This window comes from Sus scrofa, chromosome X (genome assembly GCF_054392235.1).
Source record: "Sus scrofa isolate SSC_HxYL_T2T_F1_AM1 chromosome X, Sscrofa_HxYL_maternal_Yorkshire_Landrace_v2.0, whole genome shotgun sequence".
Taxonomy (NCBI): domain Eukaryota; kingdom Metazoa; phylum Chordata; class Mammalia; order Artiodactyla; family Suidae; genus Sus; species Sus scrofa.
The window spans coordinates 15,865,417-15,890,701 of record NC_139401.1 but is presented as its reverse complement, the minus strand read 5'-3'; the positions used below and the strand labels follow the sequence as shown (position 1 = coordinate 15,890,701).

General features: G+C 46.9%; 3 protein-coding genes and 1 long non-coding RNA gene across 15 annotated transcripts in view; 1 reads left to right on the top strand and 3 right to left on the bottom strand.

The window, feature by feature from the left end:
* The window catches only part of LOC100621626 (carbonic anhydrase 5B, mitochondrial), a 42,554-nt gene extending 40,876 nt beyond the window's left edge, over positions 1–1,678 (bottom strand). For 7 of the 11 annotated variants that reach the window (XR_014835772.1, XR_014835770.1, XR_014835771.1 and 4 more), the window contains exon 1: positions 1,648–1,678. The gene's annotated coding sequence lies outside the window, so the exon portion shown is untranslated. The other 4 variants (XR_014835773.1, XM_021080142.2, XM_085008566.1 and 1 more) reach the window with 2 other exon arrangements.
* Positions 1,679–5,182: 3,504 nt separating this feature from the next.
* Positions 5,183–10,357, bottom strand: LOC146394486 (uncharacterized). The gene is made up of 3 exons (XR_014835779.1): positions 10,142–10,357; positions 8,200–8,330; positions 5,183–7,360 (listed from the first exon to the last, which is right to left on the bottom strand). It is a non-coding gene; the product is annotated as an uncharacterized LOC146394486 (long non-coding RNA).
* Positions 10,358–10,574: 217 nt separating this feature from the next.
* CLTRN (collectrin, amino acid transport regulator) overlaps positions 10,575–25,285 on the top strand; it is a 31,665-nt gene continuing 16,954 nt past the window's right edge. The window contains exons 1-3 of one of the 2 annotated variants that reach the window (XM_021080139.2): positions 10,575–10,710; positions 11,032–11,090; positions 15,011–15,096. In XM_021080139.2, coding sequence (XP_020935798.1) covers positions 10,578–10,710; positions 11,032–11,090; positions 15,011–15,096 — 278 coding nt within the window. In that variant the 5' untranslated portion in view covers positions 10,575–10,577. Of the gene's footprint in view, positions 10,711–11,031; positions 11,091–13,033; positions 13,240–15,010; positions 15,097–25,285 lie in introns of those variants that run through there. The other variant, XM_021080140.2, reaches the window with a different exon arrangement.
* On the bottom strand, positions 23,684–24,991 carry LOC146394485 (POM121-like protein 2). The gene has a single exon (XM_085008568.1). It carries the CDS (start codon positions 24,824–24,826, stop codon positions 24,155–24,157), a length of 672 nt encoding a protein of 223 aa, XP_084864694.1. The 5' UTR covers positions 24,827–24,991; the 3' UTR covers positions 23,684–24,154.

The following is a 25,285-nucleotide window of genomic DNA, read 5'->3' as shown; positions in this document are numbered from 1 at the left end:
GGCTGAGAACACAGACCCCTCTGACGGATGTGCAGGGTTAGCTTATGGTAGTGTGTGGAGCAGCTTCTTTCACCAGAAATTTCTGACTTCTCTCCTATTCCAGCAAGACCTTCAAACAGCAGAGTGATGGCCACACTGTCAGCAAAAGGATGAAGAAGAAAGAGAAAGCAATGGGGTTTACAGTGGTTGACAAAGAATTGAGTTCTAACCAAAATAAAATGTACACATCTTCATTATCTCCCCATATTTTTCAAGCTTCCTCAGCAAAAATAAATGCTAGGGAACTACACATTAATAATAACGACTTCCCAGCATCCTCAAAGCTGTAACTTTTATTTTTTAATTCATGCCAGAAAGAATCACAACCACTAACAACGTTATTTTGTAAGTTCTTCCCCCCTCTAGTTCTGGGCTGGGGTACAAAAGGAAAAGGAAAGGAAAAATAACCGAGGAGGAGAGAAGGCTCAGATGTGTCCACACGACACGGCGCTGATCCCTTGCCCTGGGGTTGGTTGCGAGTCCGTCCGTAGCCCTTGGCATAGCCAGGGAAAAGGTCAACAATGCAGATCGTAGTGAATGCCAGCTTGCTGTGCCCCGGTTTCTAAAACCGCAAGTCCCCCACTTCCAAAATTCTCTAACAGCTGCTCTACCGTTAAATGCACAAAACCCGGACGCGGTGTGGTTTTCTGAAGACCTCATAGCGGAGGAAAAGGGTTGAGAGTAGGAAAGGAGCAATTCCCTGCCTCTTCCCCCACATCCTGGCGGGACCAACACCTGTCCTCGTTCCAGGGCCCAGTGCAGCACCTGGTCGTGTGCAGGAGGGTGCCTGTTCTCTTTGCTAGGCTAGGTTCCCCTGCTGTCCACGCTCCATATCGCGATCCGACCTTACCAGAATGTTTAGCTGACCGTAAACCCCTCTGTTAGCTACCAGAAGCGGCTAATGTGCGCGGCCATATTGAACACGCCCCTCGTCCCGCCCCTTACGTCACACGTCATATACGCAATCACGTCACGCCTTCGTTCGCCCGGCCCAAGTCCTGACAAAGCCTGAAGTACTGCTCCGGCAAAACTCCCCGCGTCGGAACCCGAACTTGTTTTCCGACGAGCCAGGGTCCGGGTCTGCGCCTGCCCTCCGCCCCAACTACGTCTGTGCTGCCATGGCTGCGGGCGTCCCGCTCCACTCAAGCGCCTGCGCGCTAACTTGGTCCCGCCCCTGGCCTCCGCTCAGGCCCATCCCTACTTGGAGCTGGGCCATCTTTGTCGAACCCCCTGAGTGCAGCAAAGCCACACCCCCAGGGACGCGCCGCGTCCCCACGTTCAAGGTACGTTCTTACGCTGCACCTACACAGGGCCGTCCTTTTTGTTACGTCACTCGCGTCCCCTACACTACCCCTGGGACCGCCTTTCCATCGGCGTCCACGCCCCTGGACCCTTCTTCCTTGCGCTTTCCCCTTATCCTCCGGGCCACACTCCTTGCGCAGACCCCAAGCTCCTCCCTTGTGTCCCTCTCTTGGCTTTCCACTCTGGTAATTCCTCCGTTCTCTGCCAGAGCTCCCCGCTCCCGCAATCTCGACCGAATCTGCCTTGCCCTTACGGGCAGCTGCGCCACGCTCTTCACGGCCTAAGTCCCACAATTTCAGGGCTTACCGCTTGGCTCGGCCTAGGCCACGCCCCTCTCGACGTTTGCCGTCGCTGACGCTCCTTCCCACGGTGTCCAGGCCCCGCCCCTCAGTCCTGGGCCCCATTTTTTCTCTTCTAAGTTCTCCTCTCCTTTGTCTTGGCCAATCCCAGCGCTCAGCGCACACCCCACCTTAAGATCTTGAGATCCTTGTTGGGCACCCTCACTCCGCGCGTGCGCATTTCCCTACACTTCCGTCACGGCTGCTCACCGCATTCTCAGACCATCCACTTGTAGTTGCACACTGGCCAGGTCCACGCCTCCTGCTCTCCCTCTGCAGGCGGAGCCTGGTCCTGGGAAGCCGGAGTGGAACAGCCAGGGCCCACGAATTTCCCGAACTAAGTCGCCCAGGTCTCAGAGCTAGATGTCAGAGCCATTTATAGAGTGAAACAAGCCTGCATATATCTGATCCCCGTCTAAAAACAGTCTTTCTTCATATTTTTCCCAGTTCCAAACACCACATCTCTAGGAGCAGAAACCAGATAGGAAACATAACTGAGGACCAACTGGAACTGTGTTCCTACCAGCTCCTCAGCTGACTTTAAATGCTAGCTGGCTGCACGCAGTAAGCACACCCTTCTACTTCCTGATGTCGCCTTCACACGACTTTTCCTAGGCACCTAGTGCCCTCCTGCAGTCTAGGGCCTGTGGAGACAACAACACCACACTTAAGATCTCTGCCCCTTGCTCCGAGATTAATCTTCTTTACTTCATTTACAATTCTGGGTCCACAGGAAAAATGTGAGGAGGTTATTATTACCAGCTTTTTTTTCCTGTCCAAAAGTCTCTGAATGGCACTCCTAGGGAAAGGGCCCTTTCCATGAGCCATTTAGTTATTCATTGAAATCCTGTTTATGGAGTACTGTGTTCCAGTGACAGAGCAAACCTAAAGGAGTTTTGTTTTTTTTAAATCATCTTTATTCTCAAACACAAAAAAAGAAATGCCAAAACAAAAACTCCTGGAAAAGTTAAAAATGAAGCAAAAGAAAAAAAAGTAAATATTCACTGAAAGAAAGCTGGTATATTAATATTCATATCAGACAAATAAAAGAATAAGCATTAAAAGAAAAAGACTATCTACTGATAAACAATCCGACAGAAGAAAAAGCGTCAACATGTATGTACCAAAAACATTGCCTAAAATATGTAAATATAATATGTAAAACAAATATGTAACAAACATGTTCAGACTCGCAGGGACAAATTCACAATTTTTCCTTAAAATCCATAATACTTTAATCCTCCCCTCTTAGAAAATAGTAGCTAAATCTGACAGAATTAGTAAAGAATATTTACCAAGGAAACTTTTTTGTTTTTTTCTATTTTATTTTTAAAATTTGTTTAATGATTTTAATTTTTTCCATCATAGCTGATTTACAGTGTTCTGTCAATTTTCTACTTACTGTACAGCAAGGTGACCCAGTCACACATACATGTATACATTCTTTTTGTCATATTATCATGCTCCATCATAAGTGATTAGATAGAGTTCCCAGTGCTATACAGCAGGATCTCATTGTTTATCCATTCCAAAGGCAATAGTTTGCATGTGTGAACCCCATATTCCTGGTCCATCCCACTCCCTCCCCCTTGACAACCACAAATCTGTTTTCCATGTCCATGAGTTTCTTTTCTGTGGAAAGGTCATTTGTGCTGTGTATTAGATTCCGGATATGAGTGATATCATATGGTATTTGTCTTTCTCTTTCTGACTTAATTCACTTCATATGAGTCTCTAGCTCCATTCATGTTGCTGGCATTATTTTGTTCTTTTTTATGGCCGAGTAGTATTCCATTGTGTATATATACACCACATCTTCTTAATCCATTCATCTGGCGATGGACATTTGGGTTGTTTCCATGTCTTGGCTGTTGTGAATAGTGCTGCAGTGAATATACAGGTGCATGTATCTTTCTTAAAGAAAGTTTTTTCTGGGTATATGCCCAAGAATGGGATTGCTGGGTCATAGTTCTAGATTTAGTTTTCTGAAGTACCTCCATCCTGTTTTCCATAGAGGTTGTGCCAATTTATATTCCCACCAACAGTGTAGGAGGGTTCCCTTTTCTCCACACCCTCTCCAGCATTTGTTACTTGTGGACTTATTAACAATGGCCATTCTGACAGATGTGAGGTGTGGTACCTTATAGTAGTTTTGATTCGCAGTTCTCTAATAATCAGTGCTGTTGAGCATTTTTTCATGTGCTTGTTGGCTGTCTGTATATCTTCTCTGAAGAAATGTCTATTCAGATCTTTTGACCATTTTTCCATTGGGTTGTTGGCTTTTTTGCTGTTGAGTTGTATAAGTTGTTTGTATATTTTAGACATTAAGCCCTTGTCTGTTGCATCGTTTGAAACTATTTTCTCCCATTCCATAGGTTGTCTTTTTGTTGTTGTTTTTTATGGTTTCCTTTGCTGTGCAAAAGCTTGTCCATTTGATTAGGTCCCATTGGTTTATTTTTACTTTTATTTCTGTTGCCTTGGGAGACCTAAAAACACATTTGTAAGGTTGATGTCAGAGAATGTCTTGCCTATGTTCTCTTCTACGAATTTGATGGTGTCTTATCTTATGTTTGAGTCCTTAAGCCATTTTGAGTTTATTTTTGTGCATGGCGGGAGGGTGTGTTCCAGTTTCATTGATTTACATGCCTCAAGGAGCTTTAGCTTGAAATTCCTCAGCTTGGTTTTGGATGCGACAAGAAATGATTAGAAAGGGAAGATGTGGTAAGGGGGTTGGTTATAGATGGAAAAGGACTTGGTAAATGCTGGTCTCTTTTTTAAAAAATTGAGATATAATTGACATATTACATTATATTGGTTTCAGGGGTACACATAATGATTCAATATTTTTATATATTGTGAAACGGTCACCATAGTAAGTATAGTTAACACACACACATAGTTACAAGCTTTTTTCTTGTGATGAGCTCTTTTAAGATTTACTCTCTTTGCCACTTTCAAACATACAACACATTAACTGTAGTCACCTTTCTGTATATAACTTCCTCATGACTTATTTATTTTATAACAGGAAGTTTGTACCTTTTGACTACTTTCACCCATTTCCCCCACCCCCACCGCTTGCCTCTGGCAACCACCAATCAGTTCTCTGTATGTGTGGGTTAGGTTTTTTGTTCTTGTTTGTGTGTTTTTTAGATTCCACATATAAGGGCGATCATATGGTATTTATCTTTCTGTGTCTGGCTTATTTCACTTAGCATAACACCCTCCACGTTAATGTGTTTGTTTTTGACAAGCCTAGTTTTTCTTGACTTTTGGCCCCAAGGGAAATCCCGATTCTTCATCATAGTGACGCTATGAACTAAGTAGGAAACAAGTGTCATAAAGAGTAATGGTTGAGTTCCCACTGTGGGACTCATGGCAATGTATTGGTATTCATGCACATGGTGAGACACGCAGACAGGCACACATGCATTCTGCTTACAAAACTATCCTTTACATTTCTGCCTTAGGAATATAAAGTTGGCAAAATTACACTAACTCAGTTTGTCTGAATTAATTTTTATTTCCCAACAGTAGTGATTAACTTTCTCTGAAGCAGAAAAATGTTACCCTGTGGAAAAAAAGACAAGGTTCATGATGGTTATGGCTATTGATTAACCTGCAAAATTTGATGAGCCTTCGTGTATTGTAGCTTCACTTTTTTTCCCCCTCATTTTAAAAAGGGCATCAAAGTATGGGAGTGGAGGCAAAAATTTTCCATAGCCCGGGCTTCATTGTTTATGAAGAATACTGGGAGTTGTTTTTCTCTGGCTGGGAATGTCAAAAAAATGGCAATGTACCTTATAATACTTCATTTATACAGTCTTGAGGTCCTTAGAATGCCATTTTATGATTCAGATAAGTCAGTTCAGTCTTGTTAAATTATTAAGTATTCATGGGCCATGAGAAGTACAAATGGAACCCACCTTAAAATTTGTGGGACCCCAAAGCAAATCATGTTGGCAGTAGATACATGTACCGATGTGAACAAGATGCTATGGGAACACAGGATAAGGAGAGAATAAAAAGTTAGGAGATTGGACAAGTCTACAACAAATAATAACAGCTAAAAATCTATAACAAAAACAAAAGAAAGATTTCTCAAAGTAGGTGATCATTGAGATGGACCTGTAAGGATGGTTAAGATGGTTAAAGATGACAAATGAAAAAGCTCACGGTATTCAAGATGTTGTAGGTTTACAAAATACCCGTTTGTGACAATGAAACAGAATAGCGAGGGTCAAAATTCAGAAGGGACATTGGCCCCTACTAGCTCTTGTTTTATTGCACGTAAATGGAGCACACTTATTCCCCACATGCGTTTACAACCCTGATGAACTTTAAAAGGCATCTTCCATGAATCAGAAGAATGACGCACGTGTTTTCTCATATTTAATTTACCCTCCAGAGCAGCAGATCAATAGTTATGTGCCGAGAAACTGCTTTCCAGTAGTGATGTGGAGTATGAAAGACATGGAGAAATCAATTTCTCTTTCCGGTCCCAGGAGACTCAGTGCCTTCTGCATGGCTCGTGGCAGTAGTAGTCTCAACTTTTTACCTGCGTTCTCTAAACTCTAAACACTGGGAGTAAATAGAAGCATATTCAGAATGTTTGAAACGGCTCTATTTGTCATCATCACCCCTGTTACTAGTAAGTTATTAGGCTCCTATATGTGGAGTTGCTGATGTAAGCATTATGTGAAGCAAGTTTGATAGGAATTCTCTGGAGGTTTAATACCTAATATTGTACATGAAAATAAAGTTTGAGTCGGATTTTGAAAAGTGAAATTTAAAAAACCCAGTATATTGAGAGGCAAGAACAATAGCATCTAGTTCTGTGTTCCAACTATTAAACCCTCAAGCTCTTTAGTTATTAAATCATTTTTAGCACGTTCCAAGTGCCTCATACCTTGTAAGAGTCTTCATATTTTAAGTCAAATTATTGACAATGTTTTTTTTTAATCATTATACATCTTCTTTTTCTATTCACCTGGTAGGACCTATAAAAGTCAGTATGTTTAATTGTTCCGTTTTTGGCTGCTTTTTCTTTTGCTGACAAGTAAAGCTTTTCTAAACAGGGAGTTCCTGTTGTGGCTCAGTGGTAAAGAACCTAACCAGTGTCCATGAGGACGCAAATTCCACCCCAGGCTTCACTCAGTGGGTTAAGGATCTGCTATTGCTGTGAGCTGTGGTATAGGTCGCAGACGTGGTTCGGATCTGCTGTGGCTGTGGCTGTGGCGTAGGACGGCAGCTCTGATTTGACTCCTAGCCTGGGAACTTCCATATATTGCACATGCATAAAGACAAAAAAAAAAAAAAAGACAAATTTTTTTTTCTAAGTAAATACAGGGGTAAAAAAGTTAAAACTAATTATAGGCTATTTAGAAAATAGGAATGAAATCACTGTACATCTGTACTTATGTCAGGGGGCAGGAACAGTACCCTAAGTAAAATTCATTGCAATAGATATTTTCATATTAACTGAGAAAGATGAAAAATAAGCTGATTAGCCAACTCACGAGTTATAAAAAAGAACAAGTAAACCAGTGTAATGACAGCAAGAATAAGAGATGGATGAATAAGAATAAGAGATGGATGAATCAGAAAGCCAAAGAAAGGAATTGAAAATTAAATCCAAGATCTTGTTCGTTGATCAAATGACAGCAAAGACGGATGAACGTCTGGAAAGAACAATGAAAAAAATTAGAAAAATTAATATATACACTAAAAAATATATAGGTAATATAAAAATGGAGTATTTTATGGGAACTCTTGTATAAAGTCCTAGAAAAAACTGGAAAATCTTAACGAAATGAATGCTTTTCCTGGAAATTATAAACAGAAAATATGGACTCAGAAAGAAATATGAAACCTGCAACTAATGACAATATAAGAAATGAAAGTTTTGAAAGAACTCTTCCCCAAATTGTGTATGATTCTGATTCTTCAACTCTGAATATTTTGTTTCTTCTGCATTTTCAAGTAATTGTAAACATAGGCAATGTTAGAAATCTTTCTGTACCATTTTTAAGATGTTAATAAAAAGGCCAGGAGAAAGAATGAGCACTTGACAGAAACCTAAATAATATTCTTCTACAAAAATGGGTTTAAAAACCTAAAGAAAAAACACAGCAGCTAAGTGCAGAAGCGTGGTAAAAAACATCAGACTGAGCTCATCTAAGGGTCACATCATCAATGTAAAAAATTTTTTTAATACAATGCACTAAATAGTAAAAACTTTAGAATCAAATTAATAGATACTGAAAAGGCAGGTGATAAATTTTACCATCAATTAATTTATTGTTTACCAGTTTTTCTTTATGGCAGCACTCATGGCATATGTAAGTTCCTGGGCCAGGGATTGAATGCAAGCCGCAGCTGTGGCCTATGCAACACCTGAGGCAATGCTGGGTCCTTTAACCCACTACACTGGGCCAGGAATCGAACCCGTGCCCCGGTGGGAACTGCCACCATCAGTTATTGATAAAAGGAATTTTCAGTAGTAGGACTACATGGATACTTTTCTCTCATGACGCGTCAAATTGAAGGTGACTCAGCAGCTCCCCGCCGAGGGAGCAGCGTGAGGAAGGGCGAGGAAGACAGGGGTCCTTGGGATTCCCACCAAGATGTCTCGCTGTTCTCATAGGGCCACTGCAGTGAGACAAAGCAGCATGGCATGGGAACACACAGGGAGATTCAGGGCTAAGGGAGGTGCATTTCGAAAATATTTTCCCCTCATTTTCCCATTATTTATTTATTTATTGAAGTATAATGGATTTGCAGTGTTCAACTCTCAAAAGCTGTTAACACTGGCTGCCCATGCCTGTGGTATTACGGGTATTTTGTACTTTTCTCTCTTTGCCTCTGTCTGCTCTCTGCAGGACTTCTATTGCTCTTTCTTCTATTGTATTTCAAAATGGGATAACAAACATTGAGAAATCGCAATTCCAAAGAGCGATTTTTCGTCTCTTTTCAAATGGGTGGCTTACACTATAATTCACTCTTTTATTGTCTTTAGTCCTAGTCAAAAGCAAGAGACTTTCGATACTTTTCTGAAGTTTTAAGGCTAAAGAAAAGCTGAATCAGATGCCTCTCTCTAACACAGCGTTCTTCCTTGGTGCCAACAATCAGCTTTGTCACAATCTCTACCTGTCGGCTTTTTTCGCCCCATGATGCCTTTATCTAGTCTACCATTTCCTAAGATAACTTCACCTAGCCTGACTTTGTTTTCGGGAGTTGGTTACGCGAGCGCTTGCTTCCTTCTAGGAAATTTCCATGTCACCTAAGAGCGAGCTTGTTGGGATGGCTGGCCTCCTCACTTGTGGCCGCCTCTGCCTCGAGGAGGGCTTTTCCTGACTCTGCCCTGGCAACCAAGGGGCAGGCGGCGAGGAAAAGCTTCCCTAAGTGGAGTCAGACGACAGCAGTGGGTCCTCTGTGATAGACTGTCACCCTTACTAGGTGGGGGAAATGATAGCCTCTCAAATAAGAGGCTGTGTTGCAGAAGTGTGGTTGTTGATATTTTCCTCGTTGTTGCTTTAAAAATCCAGGTTTTCTCTTCAGCAGGAGGGCCACCGGATCTAGTTTCTCCGTTCTTTTTATGTACGTATGTATGTGTGTGTGTATGTATGTTTTGATTCTGGCTCTCTTAGGTATTTATTTATTTTTTGGCCACGTCCCCCAGCATGCAGAAGTTCCCCAGCCAGGGACTGAACTTGCACCACAGCAGTGACAGCTGCTGAATCCTTAGCCACTGTGCCACCGGGGAACGCCTCATTTTTCCATGCTTGGTTTACAAGCAGAGAGGTGGAATCTGGGGCCTGAATTCAGGAAGGGGTGGTGTGGTAGAGAGCAAGGCCCTGACACCCACCCGCAGGGGGCTTGATGGGCATCTGCAGAGTGCCACTAGGGGAAGGGCAGTCCTCAGAGCATCTCAGGTTCTGGTAGAGTTTCAGTTTTGACCAAGGACGACGTGAGACACAGTGGGGTTCGGTGTGGTGGAGATGGGGTTCGGGTGACGCTCATTCCACTCTTCCTGTTGCCGCCAGGGCCTTAAACCCTGGATCCTCGGTTTCCTCGTCTGTAACAGGATTACACACAGCCACCGTGTGGCGCTGTTGTGAGGATTAGAGAAATAATCCAGCAAAGCTGGGTCGTGGCAGGAGGTAGCGCCTGTTGACCGTTCCTGCTGCACTGGCTAATGTAGTCTCCAGCCACATCGTTCCGTATAAAGCTAAGCAACATTCAGTCTCCAGCAGCACCAGCTCCGCATCACCTACTGGACAGCCGCCTGTGCCCAGCGGCTGGCGTGGGGTGCGTAGCGGGTACGTCCTGAACAGCGTGGAGAGGAACGGCCCCTCGGGCGGCACTGCTCTATGTCACTGCCTTTGGTTTTACTCCACTGCCAGACCTCAGGGCGGACCAAAGCCATTCTCTTTGACTTGGAAGCTCTTCTGGATATTTACCTGCGGAGGTGAGCGTCAGATGCGGCCAGCCTTGAAAGGGTGTCGTCCTTTGTTCACCAGAGGTGGAAAGGAGTGATGTTTGTTCTCCAAATTAAGGTCGTTTATCTCTAAGCCAGATATGTCAGCCCTGAAGAGATGGGAAGTTCATGCCAAGATAAACCTCCAGAAAGGACTCCTTCTTTCTCCTGTGCATTTAGCCAAACAAGAACAGAAAAAGGGGTGGGGGAGAATAACTACTTTTGAGTCAGCAGAGAAAACATTCTTGTAGGTAGAGTTTGGAAAGGACAACTAACAATCTGTTTCCAAACAGGTTTTCGTAAATAACTGACAGGAGATGGGCTGTTTCTATCAAAGTATTAACCCAAACGATGGCGGTTAATCATTAAATCTTTCAGGTGGTGGCTTGCTTGTTTGCTATTCTAATCCGGATCACAGAATGGCTAAAGTAGCTTTAAGTGGAGGGTGGAATTTTTTTTCCCTCTGCTTGCCTTGTGTTTTCCACTCTGAAAGAATGTTGTGGCTGCTCTTTTTTCTGGTGACTTCTGTTCGTGCTGAACTTTGTCAACCAGGTACGTGAGCCTTGAAACTTAAAAACAGATGAATAGTTTTCTAAATGATTGACACGTCTTTGACTGAAAGACTTCTTTATTTTTCTAAATCTGCCATTGTGTTGTGGTTTGATAGTTGAGGCTGTGAATGTTTTATGAGTTTGAAGGAAAAATTTCAACCGTCTAAGATGCTTGCAGTTCAACTTTCAGGAGTATTTGGGGCAGTTTAATTGCCGTTCTTTGTTCTGTTGTTTTGAGTTGCATTAAATATTAGGATCTATCAGGCTCCATTTTGGCAGATTTTTATTATCACATCCTGCTCTCTTTTTTTCTCTCTGGCAGATGCCGAAAATGCTTTTAAAGTGAGACTTAGTATCAGAACAGCTCTGGGAGATAAAGCAGTAAGTGAAGAACTTGCGTGTTCATTTAACATCTTGTTTGCTAAGAACACTCCTTTCTCTAATAATGAGCCTCTGTGTTTGCTTATCTTAAACTTATATAGACCTCAAATCTGATTTTTTTTTCTTTTTTTTTGTCTTTTTGTTTTCTTTTTTTTTGTCTTTTGAGGGCCGCACCCACGGCCTGTGAGGGTTCCCAGGCTAGGGGTCCAATCGGAGCCTCAGCTGCTGGCCTACACCACAGCCACAGCCACGCCAGATCCCAGCCGCATCTGCGTCTGCGACCTGCACCACAGCTCACGGCAACGCCGGATCCTTAACCCACTGAGCGAGGCCAGGGATGGAACCCGCAACCTCATGGTTCTTAGTCATACTCGTTTCCACCGCACTACGATGGAAACTCCAAATCTGATATTTTCTTAAAGCAAGAACATTCATAGTAAAATAGAAATTGTTAATAAGCTGATTTTGCCTAGTCTTTAAATTATTCTCTAGCATATACTATAGATTAAAGTTCTGCCTTGCCCAAGACAATTTCATGAGCCTGAGCGTTTCAGCCCAGAACAGTGGCGCACAGGGGCCTGAGTCAGGCACTCAGGTCTGGGTTCAGCTCTGCTCTTCACTGTGTGGTCGTTTGAATTTTGTCAGTCACCGTCATGGAAAAGAGGGCAAGAGTCACCCACCTAAGATCTTTGAGAGCACAAAGTTTTTCTGATTCTAATGTGAAGTTTCTAAAGTTCTTCTCAAATATCAGAGTAACAACATGAAATATATGTTGTTGAATATATGAAATTGAAGTTAAAAAAATAGTCATGGGGCTCCGGTGGCTCTAGGAACAGTAAAGACTGTCGAATTGATAAGATGACTTTGTGTAATTCTAATTTCAGTTTTCTGCTGTGGTTTGTGAACATTTTCCCTGATAGAAGGTGATAGTAAGATGCCTCAGGCTAGAAATGATAAAAGTGCTAAAAGAAACTTAGAAGTATTCGGTTTGTAGGCCAGTCCACCAGTGTATTATTTTGTTCACTTAATGAGTAATAATCATTCCGACAGTGAGCTTTCATTGAGAACTTAGTTTGCTTTCTTTCTGGGGCCCTTCTCATCACTTTGTTCACATCTTCTCATTTAGCCCTCATAACAACCCTTTGAGGAAGGGGGCACAGGTGTTCCCATTCTCTTTAGATGGATGAGAAAACTGAAGTGCAAAGACACTAAGTGAACGTCTCAAGATCTCACGTCAGCAAGGGGTAGAGGTGAGGTCTGAACCCAGGCAGTGTGACTGCAGAATCCACTGTCTCTTCCATTGGGTAGGGTTGCTCATCCCAGCATCTTCTGAGGGCAGGCAGCATGCTGGATGCTGGGATGCACTGGATGCAGTGCAGCAAAATCCAGGCTTATCCATGCCCTTGTGGAGCTTACAGTACTGGGACAGTTGGCTGTCCATTAAATATTCACTGAGCCAAATGCAAATGTGCAGCCTTGAAAGCATTACCAGGAAAGAGAAGTCCAGAGGGATTTGGCCTCATCAGGGCCTCAGGAACTGGCATTTACTGTGAGGTCTAAAGTACGAGTAGAAGTACACGGGGGGTTAAAAGCAAAGAGGGAACAACAGCACGTGGAAAGCCTTATCACAGGAGGAAACCTGGGGAGAGCGAGGGGTGGAAGGAAGGCGGGGGCGTCTGGAACGGGAGCAGCGAGGAGGAGCGTGGCGCCTGACGAGCTTCGAGAGAAAGGAGGAGTCAGGCCAAGGAATGTGTGGCCCATGTCGGGGAGTTTGAAGCAAGGGGGAGTTTTATGCAAGAGGTGTCATGGTAGATTTCGTGTTGGGAAGACACCTAGGCCGCAGTGTGGAAGACAGACCCGAGGGCACTAGGAGAGAGGGGAGGATCCAGTTGGGAGGTGCTCGAGTCGTGTGGGTGAGAGGGGCTGGCCGTTCGGAGTACAGTGTGTTGCTGGAGAGCTGGAGCAGTGAAGGGATGTGAGAGCCACAGGGTTGGGATGACAAGGAACCGGGGGCGGGGGGGGAAGATCGTCAAGGAGAAGCTCTTGTTTCTAATTATGCAGCCGGATGGATGATGGCCCGTTTCGGAGTCAGGGAGCCAAGAACAGACAAGAAAACGTTGGCGTTCATTTTGGACTTACTGAGTTGGAGGTATTATTGACAAAGAGGCAAGGACACAGCTGGCTTGATATGTACATTCCTGCGTCACTTGCACTGAGGTGGCCCTGGAACCCTGGAGGAGATGGCGGTGCTGGGGGAGGGAGTGGAGGGTGACCAGAGGAGAGGGTCTGGCCTCGAGCTTTGTGATTCTCGAAAACTTGAGCCTCGGAGAAGGGAGCGAACCGGCAAAGGAGGCAGAGGGGTGAGGAAGACCAGGAGAAGGCCGTGTCACCGGGGGGAAGAAAGGGCTTTCAGATGAGCAGAGTGTTCACGAGCATCACATGGTGTTGAGAGGCCAAGTGAGGGCAGACTGAGAAATGCTCTCTGCGCTGAGAACGTGAAGGCCATGGGTAACTTGCGAGAGCCGCTCTGTGCAGTGGTGGGGCTGGCAGGCGGATAGTGGAGGCGGCGAAGATTACGCGGCCGTGACCACGTCGAGACGGAAGGGTGGACATCTTCTGTAAGAATCGGGGCTGTGAGGGCAGCAGGGAGACAGCAGAGATCGAAGGAGGAGGATGGGTAAAGGGATTTGGATGTGCGGTTGTTTTAGTGGGAGAGACTCGAGCATAGTTCACAGTCAGTGAACATGGAAGAGGGGGAGAGACTCATGCTGTTTGGACCCTTCGAAAGCCAGAATGGGGGCATTCCTCCTAGAGGTGGATGGAACAGCCATTGACTGGAGGAGAAACACCAGATCTGGCCTTTGGCGAAGATGGGGATAAAAGATGGGCTCCTCTGGAGGAAGTTTTGTTCTTGGCGTCAGGAGGATGGGGGAGTTTAAAGGGATGACTCAAGATACACCTGTGACCCACGAAACGCGCACCTAGTAGGGGCGAGGTGTGAGCGAAAGCACTGAGATTTGGGGGGGCTGAAGGAGGTTTGAAATGGTCATTGTGAACCATGAGAGAGAAAAAACGGATGGAGAATCCTAAGGGGACCCCGGGCAGTGTGGGAGCAGGTAATGAAGGTAGAGTTAAGCCAACAAACCCTGTGCTTTTCTCCAGTTATACTTGATTGCTCACCTAAAACGTGGGGTCATCCACTTTAGTTTGCGAGGGCTGCTGCTGTAACACAGTACCACAGATTGGGTGGCTCAAACCACAGGCATTAACTTTTTCTCGGTTCCAGAGGCTAGAAATCCAAGACCCAAGTGTCAGCAGGTCTGGTTCCTTCTGAGTTCTGTGAGGGAAGGATGTGTTCCAGGCCTCTCTCCCTGGCTTCTAGATGGCGGTCTTCTCCCTGTGTTGGGATGTTTGGACTTTAATGTATGAGTTTCTTTGTGGGGGGCACAGTTCAGCCCATGATAGGCACATACACTCAAGTTTTCAGCCAAGGAAATAAAAAGAAAAGTTGTGCTGGTGTTAATAAAGGAAAGGAAGCTGAGATGAGGAGTCAGCTTACAAGGGAAGAGAGAAAGGAAGAAAAGAAACCACCTATTTATGTCTAGCATGGCATGTCCAAATGTCCTATCTGTTGACCGGCTACTCATAATGCAGGTTTCAAGAGGATAACGCCGTGGGAAATACACCACGCTTGGAATGCTAGCACAGCCAGGAAACTCTATCCTGAACAGCATGGTGACAGGATTGATCATGATTTCCAGTCTTTATTATATGAAAAAGATGGAAGAGAGAGAGAGACAGACAGACAGACAGACAGACACACACACACCAACGCAACTGTGACCACAGTTAGAACCCAATGGACCAATTTTTACCCCATGCCTCTTCACTTTACATTCTCTGTTTTACTTTGCTTTCAGTACGCCTGGGATACAAATGAAGAATATCTCTTCAAAGCGATGCTGGCTTTCTCTATGAGAAAAGTTCCCAACAGAGAAACAACTGAGTAAGTAAACCATGAAAAGTCTCAATTGATTATTTGCAATATTATTTGAGACAGTAATTCAAAACTCAATCTTGAAAATAATTTATAGATCTGGAGTTCCCTTCATGGCTCAACAGTTAACGAACCCCACTAGGACCCATGAGGTTGTGGGTTCGATCCCTGGCCTTGCTCAGTGGGTTAAGGATCCGGCGTTGCCATGAGCTGTGGTGTAGGTCGCAGACGTGGCTTGGATCCCGTGTTGCTGTGGCTCTGGTGTAGGCCGGCAGCTGCAGCTCCAATTTGACCCCTAGCCTGGGAGCCTCCATATGCTGTGGGTGTGACCCTAAAAAGAAAAAAAAAAAGAAAAAAAAAGGAAAAGAAAATAATTTACAGATCTAATTTTAAGAGATCTACATTTTAATCCTTTATAATCTAGCTCAGCTTGTAGGTTATATCACGTCCTAACAAAGCTCTCTGCTCACTAGGCACTATGAAGATAAATATAAGAAATCGTAGTTATATATCATAAGCATTCTGTGTTTCTGTCTATCCAAATACCTTCTCTTGTAGATAGATGGATAGATAGATAAAATAGAAAGAAAAGATTTCTTTTCTCATCGTGTTGGTCTGCTCTGGCTGCCCTAACAAAATACCACAGATGGGGTGGCTTAAATAGCAGAAGTTTATTTCTCACAGTTCCGGAGACTGGAAAGTTGAAGATCAGGGTGCTAACAAGGTAAGTTTCATCCTGAGGCCTTTGCTTTCAACTTGCAGGTGCCACCAAATCTTTGTATGCTCACATGACCTCTCCTTTGTTGAGGGGGAGGTGGCAGGGAAGAGAGTGCGCATTTTGGTGTTTTTTCAGATGAGAGCACTAATCCCATTAGGGCCCCACCATGATGGCCTCATTTAACTGTAAATCTCTCTCTATAGGCCCTATCTCCAAATTCAGTCATGTTTGAGCTTAGGGCTTCAACATATGAATTTTGGGGGGAAGGGGATAAATAAGTCCATAGGATTCATTTTGAAAATAAATGTATACAGGTTTTTCCCACGGTTGGCATCTATCATAGCACCTTTTTTTATTTTCCTAAAAGCTTTAGTACAATTTTTAACAGTTTGACGTCTTTATCCATTCTTCCAGAGGCATCTTCCTTATTTGTGATGTTTCCTTCCATCTTTATTTGTGATTAGGGTAACGCTCCTGCTCTCTTTCTACTCCCTTCCTTCACTCCACTCCTTGAGAGGTGAAATGACTCATCTGATCGGTGAGCTGGAAGGAGAAAGTGGGCATAGCTTCCCTTCTCTTGAGGAGCCGGCCTGCCCTCAGACAGCAGGTGTTTTTCTGTGCTGCTCCCCACACTGAGTACAGAATCCAGTCCTGCTCGGGCAGGCCCACACCTCTGCCCAGCTGTTCATCCTGTCTACAGCTGTGGACTGTTAAGATTGGCAGGAGCAGAATCCTGAGGTGTTAAGTGTCTTGCACAGTACTTTAGGATGTGCTGATACCTGCTTCACTTCACTGCTACCTGGGTCACTATAGATGAATTTGTCTCATCTGAGAATTTTTTTTTTTAATTAGGAAGGAAATTTGCCGGCTGATAAAAGTCATACCCTCCAACCAGCCTTTTATTTTGGTCTCCTGTCCGCTTCATTCTTTTGTCTTAATTTTATTCAGAATCTGGCAAAGACAGTTTCTATTTATCGGTCTTCCTCAAACCCACAGTGTATTATGCATGGACTGTGAATACAAGGGATAAAACAGAAAAGTAGGATTTGGAGGAGCAAAATAAACATGATACATGGATTTGTGTGTGTACACACAAATACACACACACGCCCCTATGTGTTTAAAAATACATAATATATGAGTTCTTGCTGTGGTGCAATGGAATGGCAGCGTCTCTGTAGCACCAGGACGCAGGTTCAGTTCCCAGACTGGCAAAGTAGGTTAAAGGATCTGGTGTTGCTGCAGTTACTGCATAGTTCACAACTGCAGCTTGGATCTGATCACTGGCCTGGGAACTCCATGCACCGAGGGGCAGCCCAAAAAGAGAAAAAAAGACTATGTAATATATTCATATGATTCAAAAAATTAAAAGAAGGAGGTGTAAGGTAAAACAAAATTATGCCCTAAGTGAATTCTATTCCTATTTTATAGACTCTAAGACAAGATGCATTTGCTAAAACATAACGCTTTTAAACTGAAGCTTTTTTTTTTTTTAAGAGCAGCACTTATGGAAGTTCCCAGGCTAGGGGTGGAATCAGAGCTATAGCTGCCGTCCTACACCACAGCCACAGCAATGCCAGATCCGAGCCATGTCTGTGACCTACACCACAGGTCACAGCAACACCAGATCCTTAACCCACTGAGCAAGGCCAGGGATCAAACCCGCATCCTCATGGATACTAATAGGGTTCATAACCCACTGAGCCACAACAGGAACTCCTAAACGGAAGCCTTCTTTCCAAAACAATTTATAATAACATTTTTTCCCAATAAAAATTAGAAGATTACTTTCTAGGAAATCAAAAAGGACAAATGTAAGGAGAAAAGGGAACCCTCGTACACTTGTTGGGGATGTAAATTGATGCAGCCACTGGGGAAAACAGTATGGAGGTTTCTCAAAAAAACCTAAAACTAGAACTATCATATGACCCAGCAGTTTCACTCCTGGGCATATATACAAGAAAAGCAAAAACACTAATTTGGAAAGATGATGCACCTCTATGTTCCTAGCAGCACTACTGACAATAGCCAAGATATGGATGCATCTGAAGTGCTGTCAACAGGTGAATGGATCAAGAAGATACAGTGTATACACACAATTGCTCCTAAGAATATAACTTAGCCATAAAAAAGAATGACATAATGCCATCTATAGCAACATGGATGGACTTGGATGGTGTTATGCTTAGTAAAAGAAATCAGACAGAGAAAGATAAATACTTTATAATTTATAGGCAGATCTAAAAAATAAAACCAACTAGTGAATATAACAAATAAGAAACATATTCAGATCTAGAAAACAAACTAGGGGTTACCAGGTGAGAGGGGGAAGGGGGAGGAGCAAGATAAGGGCAGGGGAGTAAGAGATACAATATATAAAATGAATAAGCTACAAGTATATATTGTACAGCATAGGAAATATAGCCAATATTCTATAACAACGATAAATGGAGTATAGCCTTTAAAATTTTGAATCACTATGTTGTACAGAGAAGCTTATATAATACTGTATATCAATTGTACCCTAATCAAAAAAATAGACAAAAAGAAAAATATAAGGAAAAAAGCTACTGGTCATCTCACAATACTAACCCCTCAACTAGTCTCTTTTAATTTTCTTGTTTTTTTTTTTTTTGTCTTTTGTCTTATTAGGGCCACACCCACAGCACATGGAGGTTCCCAGACTAGGGATCCAGTTGGAGCTGTGGCCGCTGGCCTCTGCCACAGCCACAGCAATGCCAGATCTGAGCTGTGTCTGTGACCTACACCACAGTTCATGGCAACACCAGATCCTTAACCCAGTGAGCGAGGCCAGGGATCGAACAGGCGTCTTCATGGATACTAGTTGGGTTCCTTAACTGCTGTCATCTTCTTGTTCTTGATGCTGTGTTCATTTTAATATCATTTCCTATGAGTGCCTAAATTTTACCTTGAATATGATTATGTTAAATAACATTTCCATTCTTAGGAAAAGTTAATTTAAATAAGTAACATTTCAGATTAATTTTGAGGACTTCACTTTTGAAATTTTTTTTTCCTGGAAACTGGGCATTGGAGGATTCTATAAAGATATCATATGGTTTATTTGCAAAGGCGTTTTAATTGGAATTGGGTGCATAAGATATATAGAGGCTTTTGTTGTCACTGTCAGTTACAAAATTTGAAAAGTGCAAAATTAGATTGAGGATCACCAATTTTTTTCCTGTAAATGCTCAGGCAGTATGAATCTCAGCAATACTGCTGTCAGGAGGCTGAGTGGTGAGGGCTGCCTCGTGAAAGGGCCTGTGTTTAGGATGCTCTACAAGTGCTGGGCCCGATCCGCCGAGCGCTGCTCTCACGGTGGCTGCATCTTTACGCCCACAGGTTTCCCCTACGGGAAAGGGCACCTCACGGTGAAGATGGGATGGAAAACACCTTTGCAGACAGGCTGCCTCTCTCGAGTGTGCGAGGTCATAGAAAGGCACCACTAGCTTGGCAAATGGATCAGATGTAAAATCTGCCTTTCAGATTTAGGCTGTCACAGCAGCCCTAATACAATACACACTAACACAATAGCAAATGTTGCTGTTTGCTGTCACTGACACGATAGCAAATATCCCTTTCCAGGGAGGCTTCAGGGATCCAGATCTTGGAGGTTATTAGCTTTTTCTTTCTTTGTTTTTTCCTCCTCGTTGCTTGTTCTGTGGCTGTTGCAGAGAACCTGAAGATCTTGAGCCGTGCTGGATGGAAAGTGTCAAGAGTAACTCCCTAAAGATAGTCAAGTGATGGACAGCGCGCCGACTAATGCCGTTTCCATGCCGCCTTTCCCCCAGTCTTTGCTAGAGGGTCTCCTCTGTCCCACGTGATCTCACCCAGGGACCCGGGCGCGGTGTCTCCTCTGCATGACTGGAAACCTACAGCGGGCATACCCGCGATCCAGCGTAACCTGGATGGCCTCTGCCAGAGGGTGTTCTCTCTAAAGCGAGGTCCTGGCCGCACCCGTGCAGGACTTGGAGGAGAGCAGAAGGGGTCCAGTCACCAAGAGCCGCCTCCTCGGGCAGTGGAAGGGAAGGTCGAAGGAGCGGAGGCAGCGGGCGGGGGCCTGCGGGGAGGGGCGCGGGGTCCACTGCCATCCCCAGGACAGGGCGGGGAGGGGTTCCAGCGCGTGCATCGCAGCGCAGGAGTCTCGAAATGTTGAGAGGATTCTCTCCCCAGGGCTAAACTGTAGTCTGTTTTCCAGGTAAGCTGGGAGAGGTATCTGCCTGCTTTCCTCAAGTGTTGTCTTTTGGGATAATTGATCAACCTGAGCGAGAGAGGTCGACGTGTAGCTGAGGCGTAGCTTTTCTCCTTCTGCGGAAAACGATGTAGGTCACGGAAGGGATTTCTCCCTCCGCCTGATCATTCAAGGAGAAGCCTTGTGACCTACGAAAGAACAGCATGCTGTTGTAGCCCTGGCGAGGGGATTAACGGTCTTGTGCCTGTAAAAGAGCAGCCCAGCTCCTGTGTAGTCCTTTGATTCCGGAAACAGGAGCCCGATTCTTCCCTCCGCTTGGACGGAGTTGGTCCTGGCGGGGGCCCTTGGCGAGGAATGGCAGCGGGGCCAGTTCTTAGACAATCGCCTTCGCACCGGGCTCCTCACACTGGCGCAAAGGAGTGGACCCTTTCACCTTGTTAGTGATTTGCTGATGGAAGCAATTTGTGTATGTTTAAATGTCATTGGCTTGTGAAACAGTCAGACAAACTTTTTAGTCCAGCAAAGAGGTCCATCAAGACCCATCTGTATTTAAAAATCTTGAAAATGTAGGTTTTCTATTTAGCTCAGCTAATGGCATTTCCGTTTCTTTCTTTCTTTTTTTTTTAGCTTTTCAGGGCCACACCTGCATCATGTGGAAGTTTCCAGGCCAGGGGTCGAATGGGAGCTACAACTGCTGGCCTGCATCACAGCCCCAGCAGCGCTGGATCCTTCACCCACTGATTGATGCCAGGCATCGAACCCGCATCCTCATGGATACTAGTCGGGTTCATTAACCACTGGGCCATGAAGGGAACTCCCTCAGTTTATTATTCTTGAGGTAGACTTGACAGATGACACTATTTTAGTTTCCGGTGTGCCGTGTAATAATTTGATATTCGTATATATTGTGAAATGCTCACCACAGTGAGTCTCGTTAACATCCCTTACCACACGGTGTGATAGAATTTTGTTCTTGTGATGAGAACTTTTAAGATCTAGGCGTTTCCCGTCGTGGCTCAGTGGAAATGAAGCTGACTAGCACCCATGAGGACACAGGTTCCATCCCTGGCCTTGCTCAGTGGGTTGAGGATCCGGCGTTGCCGCGAGCTGTGGTGTAGGTTGCAGACGTGGCTCAGATCTGGTGTTGCCGTGGCTCTGGTATAGGCTGGCGGCTACAGCTCCAATTCCACCCTTCGCCTGGGAACCTCCATATGCCGCAGGTATGTTTAGCTCAATAAGTGCTGTTGGCTGGTGGATTTTTCCCTTTGTGCAAACCTTAGAGGACATTCGGTGTGGTCATATTTGGAAGAAAGGGCATGGAAGAAGTCACACTGGTTGGACACAATCTCTGAATGGAAGGAATTGGCATCTTTGGGTCCCAGATCTTCTCCTGAAACCCGTGCCATCCGGTCTTCACGGTACTGCCTGTAGCACCAGCCCCAGCTTTCCTTAATGTACATTTCCTCTTGGCTACCTCTGTGTACACCACATGCAGGAGTCTTCTTATACGAGAGAGTTCTCTGTGTTTTGATGTTGTCTGGCTCTTTGTGGTTGGGGGAAAGAAAGTTCTGGGGGAGCAGTCTCCCTCCTTTCCTTCCTCCCCTTTCTGTGATCGCAGTGCAGGCCCGATTCGGTAGCTCCGTTTCTCTCTCAGGAAGGCGGGGGCACACGCTGCAGGGCAGGCTTGGGCCTCGTCCCCACGCCCCAGGGCCCAGAGGAGTCTTGTGTTGCAGATGGACAGAGTGTTTGACGGGCTCCCAGGTGATGCTCAGCTGATAAAGTGGAAAGCGTGTCCTAAGCTTGGAGACTCTGGAGTTCTCATCAGGGCAGGGGTTAGAGCCCCTCCCGACAAGGGCTGTGGACCACCCACATGAAATCCAGAAGCCCTTTGCCCTCCCCACTGTCCTGGGTCTCTCCTCACATGGAGCGTGGAGTCCTGTGGGCAGATCTGGCATCTCGGGACTTTTGGCTTCCCCTTTGGTTTGAATGTTCTGGTGAGCTACCACCGTGACCTTGATCTTCAAGAGCCTCTTTTTAAAAAACTTTCTATGCTCGCTGATTGGCCGTGTTCTGTCAATTTCTGCTGTACAGCAAAGTGACCCGGTTACACGTTTGTGCACAGTCTTTATCTCACACCATCCTCCATCCTGCTCCATCCCAGGTGAGTAGATGTGGTTCCCTGTGCTGTACCGCAGGATGTCATTGCTTATCCACTCCAAACGCAGTCGTTTGCATCTTCAGGAGTCTCAATAGCCCTGACCTCCTAGGCCTGTCACGTAGGGGCAGAGTCGTGGCATCTCAGTGCCCTGGCAGCAGAACTCGGTTCCTAACCATCGCTCGCCGTGTTGGCCGGTCACAGTTCGTTCTTGGCAAACATCCGTGAGCGAATGCCGCGTGCTTCACATGGTGCCTCGTAAACCAGGGGCCTGTCCACGGGGCCACAGTGGACACAAGCAGACAGTGCCCACCCCCCACTTGTCCCTCCTGTTGCCCCTTGGTGCCCTGGGCGATATACTCCCACAGTGAGTGTGGTGGGAGTGGCCCCCCACCGCCTGGGCCTTACCTCTCGTTGGACCTCAGTTTCTTACTCTTGTGGAAGCCAAGACCTCAGGTAATTTCTCGGAGCATCCTCCGAACAAGGAGGGAGGCCCAGCCCCCGAGGGTGCCTTCTCAGGCAGCCTTTGCCTTGCCGCCGTCCCCAGAAGCAGGGCTGTGCTTCCCTGGCCCTTTCCCCAACCTTGCTGCTTTAGGAAGTGGGCTTGCTCGTGACTAGTTCAGTTGCCGGTATCGGAACAAAATGTAAGCATGTCTCTGTTTCTGTCGTTGATATTCATAGAACACCAAGCCCTGCCTGGGATTCCAGTTCTCTGCACCTTTACCGGCATTGGATGTTCTTTAACTTGGTCATTTTTGCCAACCTGAAGACGTGAACCGAGTAGCTTGCTTTTCAGAAATGCCTTGTCTGGAGTTCCCGTCATGGCTCAGAGGAAGCGAGTCTAACTAGTATCCACGAGGACGCAGGTTCGATCCCTGGCCTCTCTCAGTGGGTTAAGGATCCAGCGTTGCCATGATCTGTGGTGTAGGTCACAGACGCGGTTTGGACCTGGCGTTGCTGAGGCTGTGGTGTAGGCCAGAGGCTACAGCTGCGATTCCACCCCAGCCCGGAAGCCTCCATATGCCGCGGGTGCGACCCTAAAAAGACAAAAAGAAAGAAAGCATTGTCTGACTGTTCATAAGGCCCAAACCTGAGTCATTCACACCCCACCGCATTCTGCAGAACGGGGGAAATGTTTTTGCCAACCATGCAGCACCTCGTGGGGGTCATCTCTGTGTCTGAAAAAGGCCCGCTTTGGGAGACCAGGCGTGACTGTTTCTGCCAGCAGAGGTCACTGTCCCTCAGCGGTTCTCCACCCCTGGCATGCTGTGCCCCCCCGCCCCAGCCCCCAGTGACCTGGCAGTGACTGGAGCCAGGTTTTATTTTCTCAGCGTGGGTGTCTCCTGACACCTGGAGCCTAGAGACCAGGGGTTCTGCGGAAACCCTGCCACGCAGGGGTCTGTGCCCAACACACAGGACTGTCTGGCCCCAAGAGAGCCAGGGAGGAGAAACTGTGGTGTGGAGGGAATCCTAGGATTTGAATCTTGGAAAGAAAGGCCTTGACAGTCTAAGATCATAAGGCGATTTTTACTATTACTTGAAATACGAACACATTCAGAAAACCGTCAGGTATTTTTGAGAATAATTCAAGACAACCTAAGTGAAAAGGCAGGTAAACCACAGTTAGGAACGGGAGGACTCAGTACTTGTTCAAGAAGTCAGTTCTCTTCAAAGGGTTGTAAAGTCAGTGCTCTCCCCGTGGCACCCATCCCATCAGTCACTGTCCTAATAAATGTGGGACAAGTCATCGCTGCGATAAAATAAAACCAGAGCAGCCTTTCAACTCCATCATCGGGGCGGAGGGGAGAAGCAGGGCCTCCTGACGAGGGCGTTCTGGGGGGAGGGCCGGCAGGAGGGGTGCGGGGGCAGGAGGGTGAGTCCAGGGGCGCGTCTGTCGTCTGTCGTCTGTCGCGAGGCTTGCCCAGTGTGCAGACAGGAAGGCTCAGGCAGGCCTGGGGGGCAGGCCGCCCGTGTGCGCCTCTCACAGGCAGTCGCCCCTGGAGCAGAGGCTGCTTGTCAGAGGCCCGGGCCTGGGCACGAAGGCGGGGGCCGCTGCATTTCTGCGCACGGGCTGGAAGGCCGAGGGCCTGGGCGCCGGGCTCTGCCCCCTCCGCTTGGGCTCGGGGGTCTCGAACCAGAGAGGCCCGTCGAACCTCCTCTTCCCTTTCTGGCATCGTCGGAGGGCCTCCAGCACGGTCTCCCGGGCACAGGGGTCCGGGCGCTCCTGCCTGGGCGGGTACCTGTAGAAGCTGCCTCTGCGAAGCGGCGGGGCGACGTGGATGGTGACGGTTCTGCCCACGCGGCAGGGGGTGCGGGTGGTCCACATGAAGCCCTTGAGGAGAGCCCTGCGAGGGCTGCACAGGCGCAGCCCCGTGGACGGGCGGAGGGGCGGCCTGCCGGGCCAGCCGCGCCGCCGGGCCTGGGGCCCCGAGGCCCCGGGGCCGCGGGCGGAGTCCCTGCCGGGCGGGCGGAGGCGCAGGCCTGGGCCCAGGTCCCTGGGCTGGAGTCTGCTGTGGCGGGCCGGCTTGGCCCTCGGAGGTGGCGGGGACCCTGGGCACAGGCGCTGCCAGGCGGGGCGCGGCCGCCTGACCCTGGCCTCGGCCAGGCGCCCTGCCCGGTACCTGCTCAGGTACCTGCTCAGGTAGCTGCCCATGATCGCGGGCGGCGGGGCGGGGGCTTGGCGGGGGCTTGGCGGGACTAGGGCGTCCGGGGCTCCCCGAAGTCGAAGTCGAAGTCGAAGTCGGCAGGCGGAGGAGAAGCCACTACCGGGCCAGGCGACCGTTGGCTTCGGCGGCAAGCAGGGGCGTGGGCGCCTGGGCGGCCTGAGGGTTCAGGCCCTGCGCACGCGCGCGCGCGGCCTCGCGGGGCATCCCTGCCCCCTGAGCTCGGGGACCGCCCGCCTCCCCTGTGGCCCGGGCGCTTGGCTCCTGGCAGAGGGGCCTAGGCGCTCCTAGGCTTTGTGCACTTTTCTTCCCCCCGGTCTTCTCTTGGTTAGGGCCGCACCCGCAGCGCATGGAAGTTCCCAGCTAGGGGTCTTTTGGGAGCGCAGCTGCCGGCCTGCTCCACAGCCACAGCAATGTGGGATCCCGGTCGCGTCTGCGGCCTACACCAC

Excerpts from the sequence above, each read along its gene's own strand:
- LOC146394485 (XM_085008568.1), bottom strand. The coding sequence starts at position 24,826 with ATGGGCAGCTACCTGAGCAGGTACCTGAGCAGGTACCGGGCAGGGCGC.